The sequence below is a fragment of the Dendrobium catenatum genome, unplaced genomic scaffold (assembly GCF_001605985.2).
Source record: "Dendrobium catenatum unplaced genomic scaffold, ASM160598v2 fragScaff_scaffold_1427, whole genome shotgun sequence".
Taxonomy (NCBI): Eukaryota; Viridiplantae; Streptophyta; class Magnoliopsida; order Asparagales; family Orchidaceae; genus Dendrobium; species Dendrobium catenatum.
The window spans coordinates 630,525-650,679 of record NW_021319889.1 but is presented as its reverse complement, the minus strand read 5'-3'; the positions used below and the strand labels follow the sequence as shown (position 1 = coordinate 650,679).

General features: G+C 34.9%; 2 protein-coding genes across 3 annotated transcripts in view; both read right to left on the bottom strand.

The window, feature by feature from the left end:
* LOC110111095 overlaps positions 1 to 11,795 on the bottom strand; it is a 14,146-nt gene extending 2,351 nt beyond the window's left edge. The window contains exons 1-4 of one of the 2 annotated variants that reach the window (XM_020842807.2): positions 11,477 to 11,795; positions 7,931 to 8,001; positions 7,642 to 7,777; positions 1,909 to 2,165 (exon numbers count right to left, since the gene is read on the bottom strand). In XM_020842807.2, the coding sequence (XP_020698466.1) occupies positions 2,080 to 2,165; positions 7,642 to 7,777; positions 7,931 to 8,001; positions 11,477 to 11,630 (447 nt within the window). In that variant the 5' untranslated portion in view covers positions 11,631 to 11,795 and the 3' untranslated portion in view covers positions 1,909 to 2,079. Of the gene's footprint in view, positions 1 to 1,908; positions 2,166 to 7,641; positions 7,778 to 7,930; positions 8,002 to 11,476 lie in introns of those variants that run through there. The other variant, XM_020842808.2, reaches the window with a different exon arrangement.
* Positions 11,796 to 14,468: 2,673 nt separating this feature from the next.
* Positions 14,469 to 16,364, bottom strand: LOC110111109 (probable indole-3-pyruvate monooxygenase YUCCA7). The gene is made up of 3 exons (XM_020842835.2): positions 15,726 to 16,364; positions 15,269 to 15,640; positions 14,469 to 14,675 (listed from the first exon to the last, which is right to left on the bottom strand). Exons 1-3 carry the CDS (start codon positions 16,362 to 16,364, stop codon positions 14,469 to 14,471), a joined length of 1,218 nt encoding a protein of 405 aa, XP_020698494.2.
* Between the last annotated feature and the right edge of the window lie 3,791 nt (positions 16,365 to 20,155).

Below are 20,155 nucleotides of genomic sequence, written 5' to 3'. Positions count from 1 at the left end.
TTTTTTTTTGGCTTTAGATTTTTTTTTTTTTAATAAATTATAAATCTGCTACAAATTTTATCTATTTAAATTTATATATTTATTTATATAATAATTTTATACCTAATTCATATCAAATATATATCTTATTTTAAATAAATTAATATTAATAGTATTTTTATATGGTTTAGAATATTTAATATTACATAAATAAATATAAAAGTTTAATATATGTAAATATAGAACAGTTTTGTTGTATATATAAATTTCCTGACAAATAAATAAAATAAAACTAAAAGCTTGGAGAAATTCGCTCTATACTCAAAGAGGATTGAAATACATAATATTTATAATAGCAATTAACACTTACATTTTATTTATCTCAAATGACATTAAATAGAGAATATTCATCTTAAACAGTTATTGCTAAAGTTACACATGACTATTTTAGCTTCAAAGTTAACAAATGGCTTTAGTAGTTGAAACCGCTCAAACCGAATTAGAGTTTGAGTAATTTTATGAGTTCAAGAAAGCCCAAACCGACTTACTTATTATGAAAGAGACAAAAAAAATTTGATTCAAGCTGTTATTTTAATAAAATGAAAATAAAGAAGAAAAATTAAAAGATGAATAAAGAGAGATGATTTTTAAATATCTTATACTTTTTAAATTTAATATTTAAAAATATGAAAATCTAATACATATATAGATAAAAGAGTTGTAAAAAACACCAAAGTACAAAATCTTATGCACTCTATTAGACAACCCACATTAATTTCCTCTATCATAAACTATTATATTTTTATTTAATTACTTTAATGATGTTAGAATTAGATGATTTTAAGCTTGTTGTATTCATCTCATTGAGATGTTTGATTTTGTTATAAGCATGCAAATTTTGAAAATCTTCTGGTGCTCTAATTAGTGCATTGAAGTTTCCTATCACACTTCAAATGCTTGGTGTGAAAATATTCATATTCGCATCGGACGACTTTTTTTATCATTGAGTTCATTTGTCAAAACATTTAGCTCAATTACAAAATTGTTGAAATAAGAGTTATAAATGTTCCTAAATCTAAATTTGAAAATTTTTAATTCAAATATGCGGTGATATTCATATCCAATCAAGTTCATTTTTGATAACGCATAGGGCTTAACCTTCATTCATTAATTCATGGAACTTACTGAGTAATGAATGTCTAACCAAGCTTGGCAAAGCTTGAGATTGAGGCTTTGGTTGGGAATACTTTCTTATTGTTTTATAAAACAGTTTTCTAATGTAAAATATTTTTTAAAAACAGTAAAACTGCAGTGGTAAAAAACTATCCCAAACAAAACCTAAATCAGGAGAGATTATTAGGTGCGGAGTGCGTACGGGGAGAACCGTCCGCACAAGCATTGGGTAACTAGCGGTACGCGCACTCAGTACCGCTGGGTAATGCTAGGTACCGCTAGGTACCCTGGGTACTGTTGGGTACCGCTAGGTACCAGTGCTTATGCGGACGGTGCGCGCCTAATAATTTTTCCTAAATCAGATGCAGCTTTGGTTGTTCATTGACACGCAAAAACAACACCAGTTCCATGGTCCTGAGTCATTTCTTCTTCGTCTCAGATCCCTGCATGAGACCAGATGAGCTACAAGGAGAATGCTTAATTACAGCTTGAGAAAAACTTTGGTGTAAATCTAATAAGATATGAACATTACTTGGTTCTCTCTACTGCCCTTTGTTCAAAGATGTAAGATTCTGAGATAACAATGTTTAGTTCGCTAATAACTGCTTATTCTGAATATTTCGAGTGCTATTTCATCCAAAATAGAAATTTTAGTCAGAGCAGAACATAATGATATCCTGACAGAAAGGGACAACATGATCTCTTGGCTGCAATAAAAATGTGACAAAATCAAAAAGCATTACAGGCGAAGACCTCTGGATATTAAAATGGATTATTTCATATCATATCAGAACAACAATTTCTACAGAAAGAAGTAATTACGAATTCAATTATACAGGAACCGTGGACATTATGACCATTCAACTTCTGACCACACAGCTTGCAAATGGGTAAAAGAAATTACATGATTACATATGATGATGTTATTCAGGTTTGAGATGTGATGGTTGTGTTTCTCTCAATTTGGCGTTGCCTTGATCGCTCCATCTTCCTTTTCCTCCATTCCTCGAGAGCTGTTCGATGAAAAGATTTATAATGTTTAAGCAATTAGGAGAGTATCGTTAAAAATTTATAAGTAGAAACATTACTGCCACTTTTTCTATGCACGAAGAAAACCTCAGTAGTTATAAAGATTTTTGTTCTATTAATTTGGTAGTTATAAAGATTTTTTTTCTATTAATTCGAAAAAAAAAGTACTTGGTGAGTTCAGATGGATGTGTTAGATCGGTCAATTGGACCGGTCCAGCCAATCCACATGGGATCTACACGGGATTGAGGCGGAACTTCTCCACCTCCTGCGTATGTCTCTCAAGCCTCCAAGTTTTAAGGAGCTTTTTGGGAAAGAATTTTGAGGGATTTGGGAGGGAAATTTGAATGTAGGGACAGTTTAAATATTTCATTTTCATTTGTATACATTAAATAGTTTGTTTTCCTAGGGTTACGACATCTTGAATTTGGCTGAAATTTGATATCTCTTAGATTTAGATTTTCTTTCGGGCTCTAGCGGTGTCTAGAGATTTGGGAGAGAAAGATCCTCCTCTCGAATAGAGGATCAATTGTATCTTGCTGTTTTTCTTCTTCTGCTAGTGAATTTTAAGTGTTTTCCCTCAGATTTTTCACTCTTTTTATTGTTTTTCTTGAGTTTTTTCTGTTCTGTTATTGCTGTTTTTCTCTGAAAACAGAATTTTCACTGTTGCGGTGGAATGTTTCCTATCAGGATGCAAGAGATTACAAAAAGATTAAACAACTCCTGAATGATTTAACAACCGCTCCGTAGTCGGTAACGGATTTTTTATGTGCGTCAGGATTATGGATGTGCTTTGGTGTGGAAAGCTTTAAGGTTGCCCAAAGTTTGACGATTGGGAATAAGGTAACCAAAGAAAGCAGGCTTAACAAATGATGATTTCATTCTCACACTCAAAATGAGTGAAAAAAATTCATAATTTTCTAAAACATATTTTCAATTTAGGGCTCATTTGGTTGCTTGAAGTTTGAAAACGTGTTTTGAAGAATGAAATTTCTCAAGTTTATTATTTGGTTGAAATTAGTTGGAAACTAACATTGATTTTAAATTATAAACTCCCCCAAAACTCCCACAAGTGAAAACTCCCACAAGTGAGATTAATTTTCAAACTCAAAAATAAGTGAAAACGAATTCACCTTTTCTTAAAGCAATTTCTCTAATTGCAAGCAACCAAATAAGCCTTTCCACGCAATCAAATGAACCCTAAGCGACAACAGACTGGGTTCAGGTTATCGTACAAACAAGTTGGAAAATGAATTATGGGTAGGCTTACTTAAAGCCTCAGTTACATCGATCCTCATACCAGAAAATTTCTGAAAGAATAAGTGCCTTCTGATCTTACACTATTGATTCTAAAGCGGCATCCCAACACAGTGTTGACCTCGATTTCCGCTTGAGTACCCTCGAGCACCTTCGATCGACTCAATTGAACCACGTCGAGTCCAATTCGAGTTTGAATCGACTTGAATTGGGTCGAATTAGACTCGACTGTGTTCAATTAGGCTCGATTAGTTTGTTTTGGTCGCGCCGTATCCAATTTGATTTAAATTGATGATTATCTTGGATTCAATTTTATATAATTAGCTTTATTGAGCCAGCTCGAACCTAAATTGACTCAAATTTCAGACTCGAGTCTAACCCGGTTTTAGTCAATTTAACTTGACTCAGCCTAATTTAATTATGTTAGAATCCATTTAACTTTCCAAGTGATTTGAATATGTTGCCTAGATCAGGAAATTGGATCAAGCGGCTTGAATCAAACGGTTCGCTGGCCCGAAGCCGTTGCCTGATACCTGCGATCCTCCACAGTCGGGGCAAAAATACGGAGCAGAAAATAATCTATTCGCGTGATGTTTGGAAAACTGAAGCACGAGACGACGAATGCGCGGGCTTCCTCTTTCGGAGACGAGTTTGATTTACCCAAAACGAAGACCTTCGGCTTCGGCATTCGCTCCATCTCCCTCTCTCTCTCGGTTTTCCCTTGCTCTCAGGCACCCGTCGCCCTCTCCCTCTCTCAGTCGCCTTGTATTCGCGAACTCCAGCCAAGACCGAAATCCCTTATCCCCCTCTCACTCTCGGTAGAAGCTCCCAGGCGGAACTCCCTACTCCCGATCTTCCTCTCTCGCGAGAGCCAAGAGCCCCGAACTCCCTCTTCAGCTCTCGGATTCGCGCCAAGCTCTCCCTCCCTCTCCGTCTCTGCTCTGTTCGGACCGAAACAGGGAGGCCGAAATCCCCACCTCCCTCGCGTGGAAGCCGAAGCCGTCTCCCCCGTCGCCTACCCTAGCCGAACCCGACGCCATCGACTCGCCTTAGCCGCTTCTTTGCAAGGTGAGTATCTCTCTCTCCTTCTCCTTTCTTCTTCTTCTTCTTCTTCTCCTTCTCCTACTTCTTCTTCTTCCTCTTTCGGCGACGAGTTTGATTTACCCAAAACGAAGACCTTCGGCTTCGGCATTCGCTCCCTCTCCCTCGCTCTCTCGGTTTTCCCTTGCTCTTAGGCACCCATCGCCCTCTCCCTCTTTCAATCGCCCTTTGTTAGCGAACTCCAACCAAGACCGAAAACCCTTCTCCCCCTCTCACTCTCGGTAGAAGCTCCCAGGCGGAACTCCCTACTCCCGATCTTCCTCTCTCGTGCGAGCCAAGAGCCCCAAACTCCCTCTTCAGCTCTCGGATTTGCGCCAAGCTCTCCCTCCCTCTCTGTCTCTGCTCTGTTCGGACCGAAACAGGGAGGCCGAAATCCCCACCTCCCTCGCGTGGAAGCCGAAGCCGTCTCCCCCATCGCCTACCCTAGCCGAAGCCGACGCCATCGACTCGCCTTAGCCGCTTCTTTGCAAGGTGAGTATCTCTCTCTCCTTCTCCTTTCTTATTCTTCTTCTTCTCCTTCTCCTACTTCTTCTTCTTCCTTCCTTTTCCCTCTTCCTTAATCTTCTTCCTCTACTCTAGCTACCATGATTTCCTCTCATTTTATCTAGAATATTGTGGATGATTTTAGTTGGCAGTAAGTTGCACCTATGGGGAACTTTATTTTTGTTAAGTTTAAATGTGGATTGAAACCTCATGGTGTGTATGTCATCACACAATTAATTCTTTTGATTTCTAAGTGAGTGTATACACTCTTTATAGTGGATTTCATGATAGCTTGCATAGTTGATTTTGGTGCCATGTGATGATTTATTTATTTCTCCTATGTGTAGTTGGGAATGGGAAACTCATGTTTTTTTTTAATTCATGTCACGATTTAGAGTTTTAGGTGTGAATGATTTGGGATTATGAGATGCCATGTTAATCTTATACCAAATCATGCACACAAGATGCTTGTGCTAATGCTCAACTTAATATTTTAAGCTCTTTTGAGTGAGGAAAAGATGTCAACCAAAGATGTCTTGCCCCTCTTTTATTGTGAGATTAGCTCATGGGTTATTGGAGTAGTTGTATGTTGAATGTGCATCCAAACATGGTGACATATTCTTGTTTTCAATGTCTTTTATAAACATGTGATTTGTTGTTGGATTTATTTTCAAGAGAGGATGCTTGTGCTCGTTGTTTTTTTTATTTATATATGAAGTCCTCTAGAAGATATGTCGAGTTCAATGATGAAATGGTGATGTTGGTTTGTTCTCAAAGAATGAAGTTCTATTCCATGCATAGCCTTTTTTTATTTAAATCTACTCATTCATGTGACTTACATCTTAAGGTCATGAATATCATAAGCTAGTTGTCCAACGAAGTGTCATAAATGAGATTATAATCATTTAGTTTAAATTTAACCTTTATATAATAGCATCGCACACATGAAAATTTCCCAATATGTTGTCTAAAGACTTGTAGAAGAAGAAAAAATCTGAGAAGAAAATATAGGTTTTGCAACTTTTTAGAATAGTTATAACTCATGATATTGATAAGTATGCTTGTTGACTCCAAGTTAAACATCGTCCAATACTTTGTAAATGTTTTTTTTTTTTTGGTATAGGGGTTTTGTTTTGTCTTTCTTTCTTTTCATCGCGATGTTGGGTGTGATTCATTTACTAAATCTCACTATGAGCCAAAGATTTAAAAGGTGCACTTGAAAGCATAACTTCATACATTTTTGGAAGTGAAATCTCTAACATGATTTGCCCTTCCTCTCTAGAGTAAGCGTCATCTTCTTGAAAGCGTTCTAGCATGAGATTTGGAATTCTCCTTTCTTCGTTTTCTTTAAGTATGAGATTGAATGCTTTGAACGTTTCTTTCCAAAACTTTCTTTTTATTTTATTTTTGTTGTTCTTCTTTTAAAAAAATTCATGTGCTAGGATAAACCTTGTTTGGATCTTTATGTTACATCCTTCCATGGAAATGTTCATCCACATAAAAAAATGCTTACATATATAGGAAGATTTGAATTGAAACCTTTACATCTTTACTATTCCACTTATACACTATTCGTTGGCATCACTATGAGAATTTGTTGGAAAACTTTCATGTGCATTCATGTGCATTCGTTGGCATCACTATGAGAATTTATAACATGAATGCAGATATCATGAAATTTTGGGTTATACATATTATTATCCATCGAAGTGCGTAGGAGAAAGTCACTATCTTTCATGGCTAATCGTATGTATAACTTGATCTGCTCTTCCATCGGCCTGCTTATGTCGAGTGTAAAGGTCTACGATCATTTTGTCCTGCGGGATAGTGCGGTCGTACTCTTTACATTCGAACCCCATGAGCAAAATCCTTTCAGAGACCCACACACAGACACTAAAATGGTTGCAAGCTTCAGCATTTCACTTCATTTTGTATGATCCTAGACATGTGAGGTTACCAACCGAGACAAAGATGACAAGACGAAACGAAACACCCTCAAGAGAACCATTACTTATCAGGCATATTCTCAGAAGTAATCCCTGGTAGAAACAACCATTTATCCTATAAACAAACTGCTTATCAAATACCCAGTTATATAAAGACTGAGACTTTGTTTGGGATGGCTTTCTTACTGTTTTTTAAAGCAGCTTTCTAGTACAAAATTTTTATTTTTTGTACTAAAAAGTTGTTTTAAGAAGCAATAAAAAAGTTGTTCCAAAAGAAGCGTGAATCACATCCTTCCACAAAAGCCCTATCCACTATAGAAACCTTGTATCCCATTGAACAAGTCTTATATGACAGTATGTTCTATAGAATAGTTGTTGCTCGACCTAAATGTACATATATGTTATCATATATCTCATATTCTACTATATTTATCCTTTAACCCTTCAGTTATGAGTTTGAGACAATGAGCAGTACTACGCAAAGCGAAGTGGTTGAGTTTGAGCAATGACAGGAACAAAGGTAATCACACATTAAGAATGGGAAGCAAAAAAGGTAAATTGGACTCAGATGATGGAGAATCCCGAGCCAGCTCTACTTCCATTCGATCTTAAAAGCAATTTGATGGAAAAAAATTGCACAATACTTAAACCAACTAATGATGGTAAAAAAGTCACCTTTGAGGCTGTTGGCATCATTCGTTGCCCTTAAATCATTCAACCTTTTTGATACATCAACCGCAGCAGTCTGCTTAGGCACTTGTTTTGTCTCCATGCCGGGCTCAGTGAATGCTTCTTCTTCAATTTCTTTGATCTGGATCAGTAAATCAAAATCTTTTAAAGCAAAATTTTCAAAAATATATGAAAAAACAAAACATTTAATAGGTATACAAGAAGCAGAGAGAAGGCTCTTTGAAAGCGCTACTATTTCATTTCTCTTAGACAAATTCAATTAAATCATTCTCACTCTTTTGATCAAATCCAAGGGCTCCATAGAACGGCGTATCTGTTCAGACTCCATTATGTATCTCATTTGTGCTGCACCGACAATTGCACCAAGGTTTATTAGAGTATACTAAAGAACTTTGGTAGCGTGCTTGAAGCTTGATATAATATGGTATAAACAAAGGTAACAAATTGCAAACAATTGTCATTTTTTTATAATACTATATAAGCAAAGGGTAGGGTATTAAATAAAAACTCACTTTTCACTTCCCCTCTTCATTGAATGAGAAGTTGTTTATCAATCCTGATCACTCAAGTTAAGGAATGAGAAGTTCTATATCAATCTTTAAAATTTGCACATTTATGCGTCCAGAAAACACATTCTTGGCTTTGTGGTGATGTACGATGCATGGCTGATTTAGCATTTCAAGATTTTACATTCATATACCTTACGTGTAGCATCTATGCATAAGTGCAAGGTAAGGTGTTGTAGTATTATTTTAATGAATTTGAGTGTATATATATATATATATATCTATATGAATTTTATCCTATATATATATATATATTGGCCATCTCGAACTTGGGTCATCTTGAGCTTTGTGAATTATTAAGTCATGTTGTTTTTTGGGCCTATAAGTCCACATTTTTTGTGTTATGGGTCATGTTAAGCCATTATGTTTACTAGATCTGAAGGTCTAGATCAGGTTAGTATTAGGTGTGGATATAATGGTAGATTCAAGTATTTATTTTAGTGCCTTTTGGTCTGTTCTTCTTATTTCTATAAATAGAGTTCCATGTAATATTAAACTCGTCATCTTTGGATGATAAAATGATTGAAATTAGTTCTTTTATAGTGCATTTGCTCTTATGCTCTCTTCCACCCAAGTAAAGAATCTCTCGAGTGTACATAGCTTGACCATTGAACATAAACTTCCAATAAAAGATCACAACCTCAATAAAGAATTGCTTGCGAAAGAAATCTTCCTTATAATTGGTCCCATTAACTGTTGGTCAAATTTCAACCATAAGAATTTCATTTTCACTATGTTTCTGTTATTCTTCATTCATATTTATGAGCCCAACTTATTTGGTTTGTCCGACTTATTCTTATATAAGAATAACATAAAATATTATCATTGTTAAACTTATAATATCTTATGTTCATCAAAAGTAGTAGCTAATCATAACGTTGTGAGTTTGGCATGAATAAATAATAAAAATCTCATTTTCAAATCTCATAAAAATCATTCAGCTTGTCTTCCATCATGTGGTGTCTTATAAGGGTCTCGAACGATATCCCTTAAAAATCAAGGCAACCCTAGATTGGCCAAACCTTGCCGCTCTCTGATGTTAGGAGTTTTCATGGGTTAGCTATATTGTACAAACAGTTCTATAAGACTTTCAATTTTATCATTTCCCCTTGGGCAAATGTTCTTAAAATGACAAATTCATAGCAACAACATATACTTCTAAAGCCCTGGAGCAGAAAAATATGTTGTTAATCGCATCACCAGTTCTAGACTCCTTGATTTTAAGAAGATTTTTTAGATATCCTATAAGGCCTCTGGTGTTGGTATAGATGATTACCTTAGCTAAGAAGGTCACTCAATCATCTACTATAGTGAAAAGGTAAATGAAATTATATGCATATATTTTGCTTATAATAGAAAATTTTATAATCTAATTCAAGCTTTATATATGACATTATTTACTATCAAAGTAATTTATTATCACTTTTTATCACCAAGCTTCCACAGTGGGATAATACACCCAAAATAAATTGGGTAGTATACATTTAAAATATCTTGAGTACCATTAGGATTATACATTTAAAATATCTTGTGTACCTTTAAGATTACAAAGAACTTCACAGTCATTCAAAATAAATCTTCAAAAATACTATCCAAAGTTTGCCTACAATTAACTTCTTTGCATGGTAATGTACTAGGTTTTAACATAATTCAAGAAAAGAACTTCACCTAATTTCCAATTGGTTTATAACAAGCATAACGATATGTCATGCATTCCTTTTGCTACATCTACAGTTGAAAAGAATATTTTTATAAATGTAGTAGACTATACATTCTCAAGACATCTCTTTGTAATCATGTGTTGCATGTTAGTGTCAAGATAGGTAGCTTTGGTGAAGATAAAAATTATACATTTTCTTGAATGTAGGTTTAGATTTATTGAATTTCATTATAAAGAAAAATTGCAAGGATTGTAAGTATTATGCATGCTAAATGGGCAAAACTATTAAACAAGAAGTTGACATGCTCTATGGGTTAATTTTTCTATGAATTTTGTGTTAGGATTTTCTCTAATTGTTAGAAGCAATGATAATATAATAGAAAAGGATCAAAATGGTTCATCAACTCTTTGTGAGGGATCAAAATGGTCCCCAACTCTTTGAGAGACCAATTTGGTCCCTCGACTCTTTAAAATGAGACATTTTTTATCCTAACATCCAATGCTGAAGTTAATGGTGTTAAATATAAGAGTATTCTAGTCATTTTTTAATTAAATATTTATTAAATATAATTTTCAAGTAATTATAATTTTTCAAAAAAAAAATAAAAATAATGATTTTAATTTTAATTTTAATTTCAAAAATTTTAGTAAAATTTTATCCCTCACGTGCAGCATCCTTTCGGACACCCATAACAAATGATATGGGCCAGTGAGCAAATGATTGGATACGTAAGCATATTATGTTTCATTAGCATAAAATGACAAAGTGAATATTTAAATTAAATGGCAAAGGAGGCAATTATCAAACCACCAAAAATAAATAAGATGAAGATTAGTGTGATTATGAGCAGGAACTTATCCAGTTAGAGTCAAACTAGTTGGAATTTTTTTCTTGTAACCATATGAAAATATTTTATTGCAATAAAAAAGGATTACAACAATATAATGTAAAGATCCGAACAGGGAACATGACTTGCAAGCATCTCACGAATACAATACAACATGCTCAAAGAATGATTGTTGCGAGGAAACAAATGTAGGAAAAACGGTAATTAGGACGATTCCAAAAATCCATCCTCACAAACCTTTGAGATAAGGAGGAATCTCATTAGAAGAAAATATTTTAGGCTCCAAGAATTGAGAACCGCATCTTGCCAAACAACCTGTTGTTTTGTTTCCTGCCCTAAAAATGTTGCAACTTCAACATTGTTCTTACAAAATAAGAAAAATACAGCAGAGTGCTCATGATTTCATTCTTTTGCTCGTTTGTTAACTTCTGAAATATTAAAAAAAGAGAAACATTATACATATGTCAATACTAATATACTTGGTATTTATGTAAATAGAAAAACCTACAAAATGGTCTTATGACTACAGTTTTTGGTATTCACATGCACGGTATCGCACTCGACTAACATAGCAGCATAGCCCATAAGCAAAATGTTATCCGATTCCAACCATAAATCTCGCACGTATTATATTCATCTAATTCAACGTTCCGCGGTATTAAACTACCAAATAATCAACAGCACTTTGCATAATTGCATATAAGCCTTTGTAAAGTAAAAGGAGACACCGATGACTGATTACTCACCAAGATTAGGTTGGTTAGCTCGGGCTATTCTCTTGTCGGCGAAGCTAAAGAATCCCCGGAGTAGGAAGGTAGCCGCAACGACATTAAGGAAGCAGACGACAATAGTTGCGTTCCGATATGAGAATCTCATCCTCCACCATGGCAACCCATCCATGAATCACAGGCGATCAGAATACAAAAATAGGGTTTCTTACTTCGGAACCTGAACGCCGCCGGCAAGAAAGTGAAGCTCACCAAATTATAGGCTTATAGCAATGATCGGATCTATCAGCTTAGTGCGCTTCTCTCATCAGTAAAGCAATCACCAAATCCCGAGTCGGAAAAGTACGAAAGAGAGCTGTGGAATATAACAGGCAGCAAAATGCTCATTCTGCATTTGAGTTAATGCAATTTTGTAAGAAATAATATTGTTAAACTGCTCATTTTATAATAATAATAATAATAAAAAACTGAAATAGCTGATTTATCTATATAACATTCAATATATATAATATTCTATTTACTTTAGCTAAAATTTTAATATTAAGCATGATTATAAATTGTATTAAGAGCTTAATGGTGTTTTAAAAAAATTAAGAATAAGCAAAATCGTCTGTTAAAAGGGCGACTTATGCTGACTAGGATTAGCTGAGTCAGCTGTCCGTTAGAGTGAGCGAGCAGATGATGGTAAAATGGTGATAATAATAATTTTCCCGTTTAATGGGCGACTTATCCCTGTCATTATAAAAAAATTTAATTTATTGCTGATCAGTGTTTAACATTTAAAATAGGATAATAGTAAGTCGCTCATTAAACGGACGACTTACCCTTGTCATTTAAAAAAACAAATTAAATTTATTTTTGATCATTGTTAAACATTTAAAATAGGATAATAGTAAGTCGCACGTACCCCTATCAATTAAAAAAAATAAATTTTTTTCTAATCAGTTTCTTTGCCATCTGACGTATTGCTTTTTTGAAATCCTCTCGTGAATGCCGTAAGCAATGTCGATGAGCTGCATTAGGGAAAATTTCCCTACAACCTCTAACAAAACCTGCATGCCTGTCTGAGATTATACATAGATTTTGCCTGTTTGTTACACCCCATAGTAGCTCACTTAGTTGCCGAAGAAACCTGCATGCCTGTTTGAGATTATACATAGATTTTGCCTATTTGTCACACCCGACAGTAGATCACTTAGTTCCGAAGAAACCATATCCGACTACTTCAGATCTATCAAGTATTTGACAAAATATATGTCCTTGGTCAACTTATCTCTAGTTATCTCAAATAATAATACAACTAACTCCAACTAAATTAGACAAACTAATATATCTACCAAAAAATTTTGAGAAATAAACTAAAAAGACTCAAATAGGATAATTTTTAACCAAATATGTACAACACCTCAAATACTATACATAATAAATCGTAAATATTAAATTTAAATAAAATAAAAAAACCCTTACCTAAACACTTGGTGGCTAGATCGACGACTCCGAACGTCCCAATGGAAACGGCTGCGAAAGAGGAAAGCGATGGAAATGAGATCGGGAAGGGTTTTTGGAATTAAAGTATCAAATTTAAGTCGCCCGTTTAACGAGCGACTTATTAATCACCCATTAAATGGACGACTTAATCTCAAAACTTGTCACATCATCGCCACTTTGGATATTGACTATTCTAGTCAAACTTGAATTTTTGACGGTCGATTTTGACTATTTTTTAAAATATTTTAAAACATGCTTAAGCTTTTAATTCAATTAATAATCATGCTTAGTCTTAAAATTTTCCCTTTACTTTATTAATGATCTTAACAAATTTCTTTATGATAATTTTTTTGGAACGAGATATTTTCTCGATGTCATTCCAAAGAGAGTGTTTGGTGGCGTAATCGAACGATGTCACCCACCGGCATCAGGCCCACACTTGCTTTGCTTAACTAAATAGGTGAGGCAGTAGTAGAGGGGATTCAAACACGAGATGAGGGGTTCCTAGTCGTGGTCGCCCACCAACAACCCTAAATCTCAATGGGTTTTGATGATAAATTGAAAGTCTCAATCGATCATCCTGAGATGCGGGAGCATGACTAGGAGGAGGTTGAAGGTGCTATGACAATGGATCACCAGATGAATAAGGATCATAATAGGGGCAGTGTGACGAACCTACATAGAGTAATCATGCGATGAGGTTGATAGAGTAAGGGTGATGACAGGTTGGGCAGACAGATGATGGCAAGTTCAAGGGATTGAATTCCATGAGATTCTATAATCGAGAGTGAGTAGGGTGATATTTTTGTCCTTATTCTGTTGGACAGTTGATATTAGTCCCCTTGATCATATAGCGTTTATCAATATTTAGGTGCCTTAAATATGTGAGAGTTTGGCGATCTTGGGCTCGTTGGATTATTGTCGTCGAGCTGCTCGATTCAACTATAATCATATCATATTTAAATATTATTTGGTCTTCCAATTAATGCTCTGAAACTTTCATATAGGTTATGATCCTTCGATTTGGGCTCATTTGGGCGGCTCGAATTGGACTCTAAATTTGGAGTCATTCTGTTCATATACTTGAGATGTTCGATTTGACAATAAACTTGATGAGATTGGAGTTTGGATGATCCCAAATTTAATTTCAAAGTTTTTAATCCAGATTTGCATTGAGATTCATGCCCAATCAAGATGATTATTCTGTGACATATCAATTGCAATTGATAGTAGAATTATGAATACAACAAATAAATAAAGAAAAAAACCGCCTCAACAACCACCAAATCAACATCAAGTTTTACTACAGTTAACATAAAGGAGGAACAGAAGAAAGAAAAATGAAAGCTTAAACATCACCAACCTTCCTATAAAACTGATAAAACCCATTCATTTTTCTTGTAAAACTTTGGCTAAAACCATTTGAGAAAGAGCTGTTCATCACTTCCTTGACCATTCTTCCTACTCTTTTTCCTCAAACCAAATGAAAATGTTATAAAAGGCAAAGTAAAAGCTTATGTCATCATAGTTGTGAGTTACATCTTATATGAAAAGGCTTGAACTTCTTAGCTTGGTTCCTCCCTTCTCTCCAGATTTTTCCTATATCTTCTGCTGTTCTAATTGCATCAAGAGAAGCACCAGCGATCCCTCTCCTTGTGAAGCCAACAAAGTAGAGTCCATTCTCTCCTTTCCAGCCTTTAGGAGCATCAGTGGACTTGCCACCAGTTTCCTGACAAAATAAGAAGAGAAAAATAAACTTTTTTCTTTACAATGCTAATTATTTATTTATTTTATAGACGGATAAAAATATTTATTTTATAAATTAGATTGTATGTGCTATTGTGCTTGATGTTTATTTAATTTATCTATTTATTAGATAATAATTTTAATTTGGGTCATGCATTTTTTAATGATAGACCACATCGTGTTCGTATCTCACGTTCGTGCATCATAAAATCCTCCTTTGGGCTCTCGAAAATGGACGCCTACAACAGGAGCACAGCTCTTAGGGCGTCTCCAGCCGAACTCCAAACGACTGTAAGGCATGGCTAGTTTGCTCCATTCGACCGGCAAAAAACTGGATAATCAGTGGAGAGTGAACAATGCGACGCCAATATTTACGTCGCACTGTTCACCTACGCGATTTTTCTGTTTCAATCGGATTTGCCGAAGAAACGCGTCAAAGAGGAGAAAACGGTTACCTTCGCAGAAGCAAGCAAAATGGAGTTCAATTGGAGATGATTCAGGACATTTTTTAGTTACATTACATTTTTTGAGTGAAAAATGGAATTTTTGGTTGGAGATGACCTTAATCTCATTTACCTGCAACCATGATGAAATAGTGCTTCTATAACCAGTGGCTAGAATAACTGCATCAACATTCAGCTGGTCTCCGCAGACGAGTTCTACTTCTCCATGACTAAACCTCTTGATTCCTGGAATCACCTTAATCTCATTAGACTTTATCTTCTTCAATGTTCCAGTATCCAAAACAGGCGTCTTTCCCTTTGTATTCTTCAGCTCAAAAGGCCCTATATTTGGCCTTTTTAATCCATATTTCTCTACGTTTCCAAGCACCAACCATGCCAATGTCAGTATAATCCTGTCAACTAGTTTCACGGGCAGCCATTTCATCATGGTTATAGCCATTTCGAAGGTAGATTTCCCAAATATTTCCCTTGGTAAGACATGAACCTGTTAAGAAGAAACAATTTATGAAGAGAAGATTGTAGAGCTGCTCAGAACTAATAATTTAAATTATACACAAAACAAAACTTACCGAATCTCGAACGACCATGTATGGAAAAGCCCCATGCAAGCAAAGATCAAGGCAAATTTCCATTCCTGAATTTCCACATCCAACCACCACCACCTTCTTCCCCTTATAAACCTCGCCGGACTTATAACTGGAAGCATGTTTCACCTCCCCTGAAAACTCCGGCAACCCTTCGATTTCCGGCACCACACACTCTGCATTCTCTCCAGTAGCCACCACCAACCACTCACAATTGTACTCTGCTTTTTCAGACCTTACTATCCACATTCCATGCTTGTCATCATATATTGCAGATATAACGGCTTCATTGAACTGTGGCTTTATCTGAAACACCTTAGCATATAGTTCCAAGTAGTTTATGAACTGGTTTTTGGTTGGATACTGAGGAAAGTTTTTCGGGAAAGGGAAGTTTGGGAGGTGGCAGAATTGTTTGGGAAGGTGAAGTTTGAGTCTGTCATATGTGTGGTTTTGCCATAGAGAGGCGAGGCGGTTGGCGCGGTCAAGGAGGAGGAAGGGGACGTTTTGGCATTTTAGGCAGGCGGCGACGGCGAGGCCGGAGGGTCCGGCGCCGATGATAATTGGGCCGGAGACAAATATATTTCTTCTTTTGAAGAGATGGTTGGTATTGAAGGTGGAGGACATGATCAAATACTTTGTAGTTGATAGTATAGAGCTAGGGAGGGTTTGGAAGGGGGTTATAGTGGAGAGGGGGAGGGAGAGGGGATGGGGGGTGTTATAAATAGGGAGAGATTATTATGTGCGGAATTTGTATCGAAGCTGTATCCAATTTTTGTGATTGTGCACAGTAAAAGCTAAGTGGTGAAGAGAAACTATGCACACTCACAAAAATTGGATGGTTCTCCGACCCAAACTCCGCAAGTAATAATCTCTCATAAATAGGAGATTTTCACTTGCACTTGAGTTGTGCTTGTACTTGGGAGGGTCCCTCTAAATCAAAATGATTAGGGGGTACTTTTCAAATTTTAGAAATAGCTATGAAGTTGTCTTTCTTGTTTCTCTAGTGATTGATGTTGGGAAATAGAAAAAAATTATCTAAATATATAAAGAAACAACATAAAATAGTAATAAAATAGAAGATCCATGCATAAAAATATATAAGAATTTTTTACAAGTTGAATAAAGTGATGATATCAAGCTATCATCACTACAATTTTTCTAATTATTGTAGAGAATTATAACATTAATTTCTAAGATATAAATATGCTACACTCTCTCTCCGCTCTAATACAGAAATCAATGATAAGTGAAATATGACAAAATTCATAAATTACTCGTAATGAAATGATCACAAATATTGAATGTCTTTCTAGAGCTCTGGCCCCTCTTTAAAGGCCAATAGAGACAATGTAGTTAGGATGGTCGTGACTAAGGCTTCATTTGAGACGATTTTTTTCTGCTTTTTAAAGCAGCTTTCTAGTACAAAATTAAAAAAATTTAACTAGAAAGCCGCTTTAAGAAGCAGTAAGAAGACTGTCCCAAACGAAGCTTAAGTTTATATATATTTTTTCTTCTTATGACAAATATTAGGCTTCGTTTGGAATGACTTTCTTGTTGCTTCTTAATGCAACTTTTTAATATACAGATTTTCATTTTTGTACTAAAAAGCTGCTTTAATAAGCAACAAAAAAGTCGTCACAAACGAAACCTTAGGCTTTATGACTTAGTAGTTGCTGCTTAAGCCTCTATCATAAAAGTCATAAAATAGTGACAAAAAATTGTCCCGAACAAAGCTTAAATTCTTTTTATACAATTTGACGAGATGTTTAGCCCTCAGAACTCGAAGTATGTGATAATTCTATAATAAACTAAAAATACATAATTAGTCCATAAGTGAACTGTAATCTGCGTTCTTCCCATTATAATTTTGTTTAAATAGTAAGCCTTTGTTTTGACCAATCTTTCATTTTATATTTTCTATTTGTTGACCTTTTGATAGGTCTCTGTAAGTGTTATGGGCTAGCTTCTGCTTTTGTATGTTTAGAGGTGACGCACTCTAATGAGGTATTTGAAAGTTCTCCAAGAGACCGACTTTCGTTGCTCGATCACAATAAGAATGCTGGTTAATCGATAGACCATGATGATCGAGAAGTTCATTTGCGTCAATCTTTTAAATTTCAATGAATAGTGATGATTTTTTCTGTTGTTAGAGTGCCTTGTTGTGTGCCAGGAAGCAACCTTGAGTGAGGGCGTCATCATTAGTATTAGAAATTATTCTGTGCGGACGTCGAATACATCTCTACATTCGGAGGTCAATTAGGTGCATCCACGTTAGCGTACCAAACTGTGGTACTGAGCAGTACCGAGCGAAGAGTGATGTGGTGCATTTTAGTTGGTCTCCAGAGTCCAGATTGTGTTCGACGTCCGCACATAATAATTTCTCCATTAATATAAGCTCTATTCTTGCATAAGCACAATATGAGTTCATCTATTGGATAAATTGTTGTTATTATCTCTTAAGTTGGGGATCCAGATCTTCATTCTAGGAAGAAAATATATTATATAGACTTAGGCTTAGTTTGGGACCTATTTTTCACTACTTTATGAAGCAATTTTTTAATACAAAAATTTCAAATTAAAGAATTTTAATACCAAGAAACTTCTTCATAAAATAGTAAGTTGTTCCAAAATGAAACTTTAGTTATGATCGATCCAATTTTCTTAAAAAAAAAAGGACGTAAAAAACATTTGATAATACCAATAATACCCTCGAGCCCATCTCACTTTTTCATTTAAAATTGAACGCAAAATCAAAAAAGTACATTTAGAGGAGCTGAGGGATCAATTTGGTCCCTCAAAATAATTGGAGGTCATTTTGGTCTCTCATAAAGAATTGATGAACCATTTTGATTATTTTCTCGTCCACTAATATTATACTTAAGGTTATATCTTTCTCTACAATAAAATCTGCAATGACAACATTAGGACGTAATCATCTTGGGTGTAGCTGCTCGAAGTTCCTGTTTGTTTATTTTCTTTTCTACTTATGTTCTTTCCCTTCTCTATGCTTCATTAAATTTTGCTTATTCTCCAACACTGTTGACTGAAGTCCTCTTCAGAATAACAACACTTCTGTTCTTAGAATATCGAAATCTCTTCCAAATCTTACCTTAAAGCATCACTTCTTTAAATCAGAACAGTTAGAAATTTCAGACAGATTCTGAATTTCTTTGAACAGCAACTTAATAGATAAAAAAGAACCTCAACTCCTAAAATCTTATCAGTCTTGAGCTGCTAAAACCCATATGTAAAGCAAGCGCAAAAGGCTTCTATTCCTAGAACAATCAAATCTCTGTCAAATCTTACCTTTTTTCTACAACTTCTTTAATTCAGTGAAGTCAGAAATTTCTCGCTGATTCAGAATATTTATAAACTGTACCCAGGAGAGTAAAAATAGAAGGAAATCAAATTTGATAGAGAACCTTAGCTCAGAGCGTGTGAGAAACATGCTGTTTATATTCTTCTTACTTCCAGGTTAGATTTGGTGTATCCTACTATAGTTTAGCTAAGTGAAAATATAGGACCTGAAAGAAGAAACAATTTGGACTCCTAAACTTTAGATAGATATCAATCACTGATGTGGACAAAGCCTTGGCTTTGGTGGGACAAGGACCACAAAAGCTAGACTGAGTAGAAGAGCTTTGTGATATTCCCAAAAAAAGAGAGCTTGATGAGGTAAATGAATTTAAAAAAAAAAAGAGCTTAAATTCAAACATTTCAAAAGAAGAAAATAAAGATTGAGATGCTGAATCTAACAATAGGAAGCTTTAAAATGATAATATAATGAAGTTTACTAAGGTAGAGATATGAAAGGATAAGTGCCTATAACAATGAGATTGGCAAAAAATGACTTTTAGGTTTCGTTTTGGATCACTTTCTTATTGCTTTTTAAATAAACTTTTTAATACAAAAATTTTAATTATTGAACTAAAAAACTGCCTTAATAAGCAGCAAAAAAGCTGTCTCAAACCAAGCCTTAGCCTTTTGGTAGGAAGATCTAGTTGATACTTCTCTAAATTTTCTTTGTCCTTCGCAAGCATGTTGGTCCCGTAGATGCTCTTTCCTATAACGACTTCCCTTTCTCTTTGTCATCCAAGCAACATCTCGTCTTAACTTCATAATCTCTTTGTTGTTCCAACAATATTTTGCTATCTCTTCATTATCCTAGCGCGATTCGTCTGTTATATCCTTGCTCTTTTTCGTTGTTGAGGGTTATGAGAGCGAAGATAAATGAAGGAAGTTAATTGAGTGTTATGTTAATGTTATTTTTTATGTATTAAATATGTGCCATGTTTTTTATTTGTAAATTAATGAGAATTGTCTGAAGTTAAGTATTATGTAACTTTTTTTTTTTAGGATCCCAATAATAAAATTTTATAATTTAATAATGTTTAAATAGTTCTAAAAGTTAAATA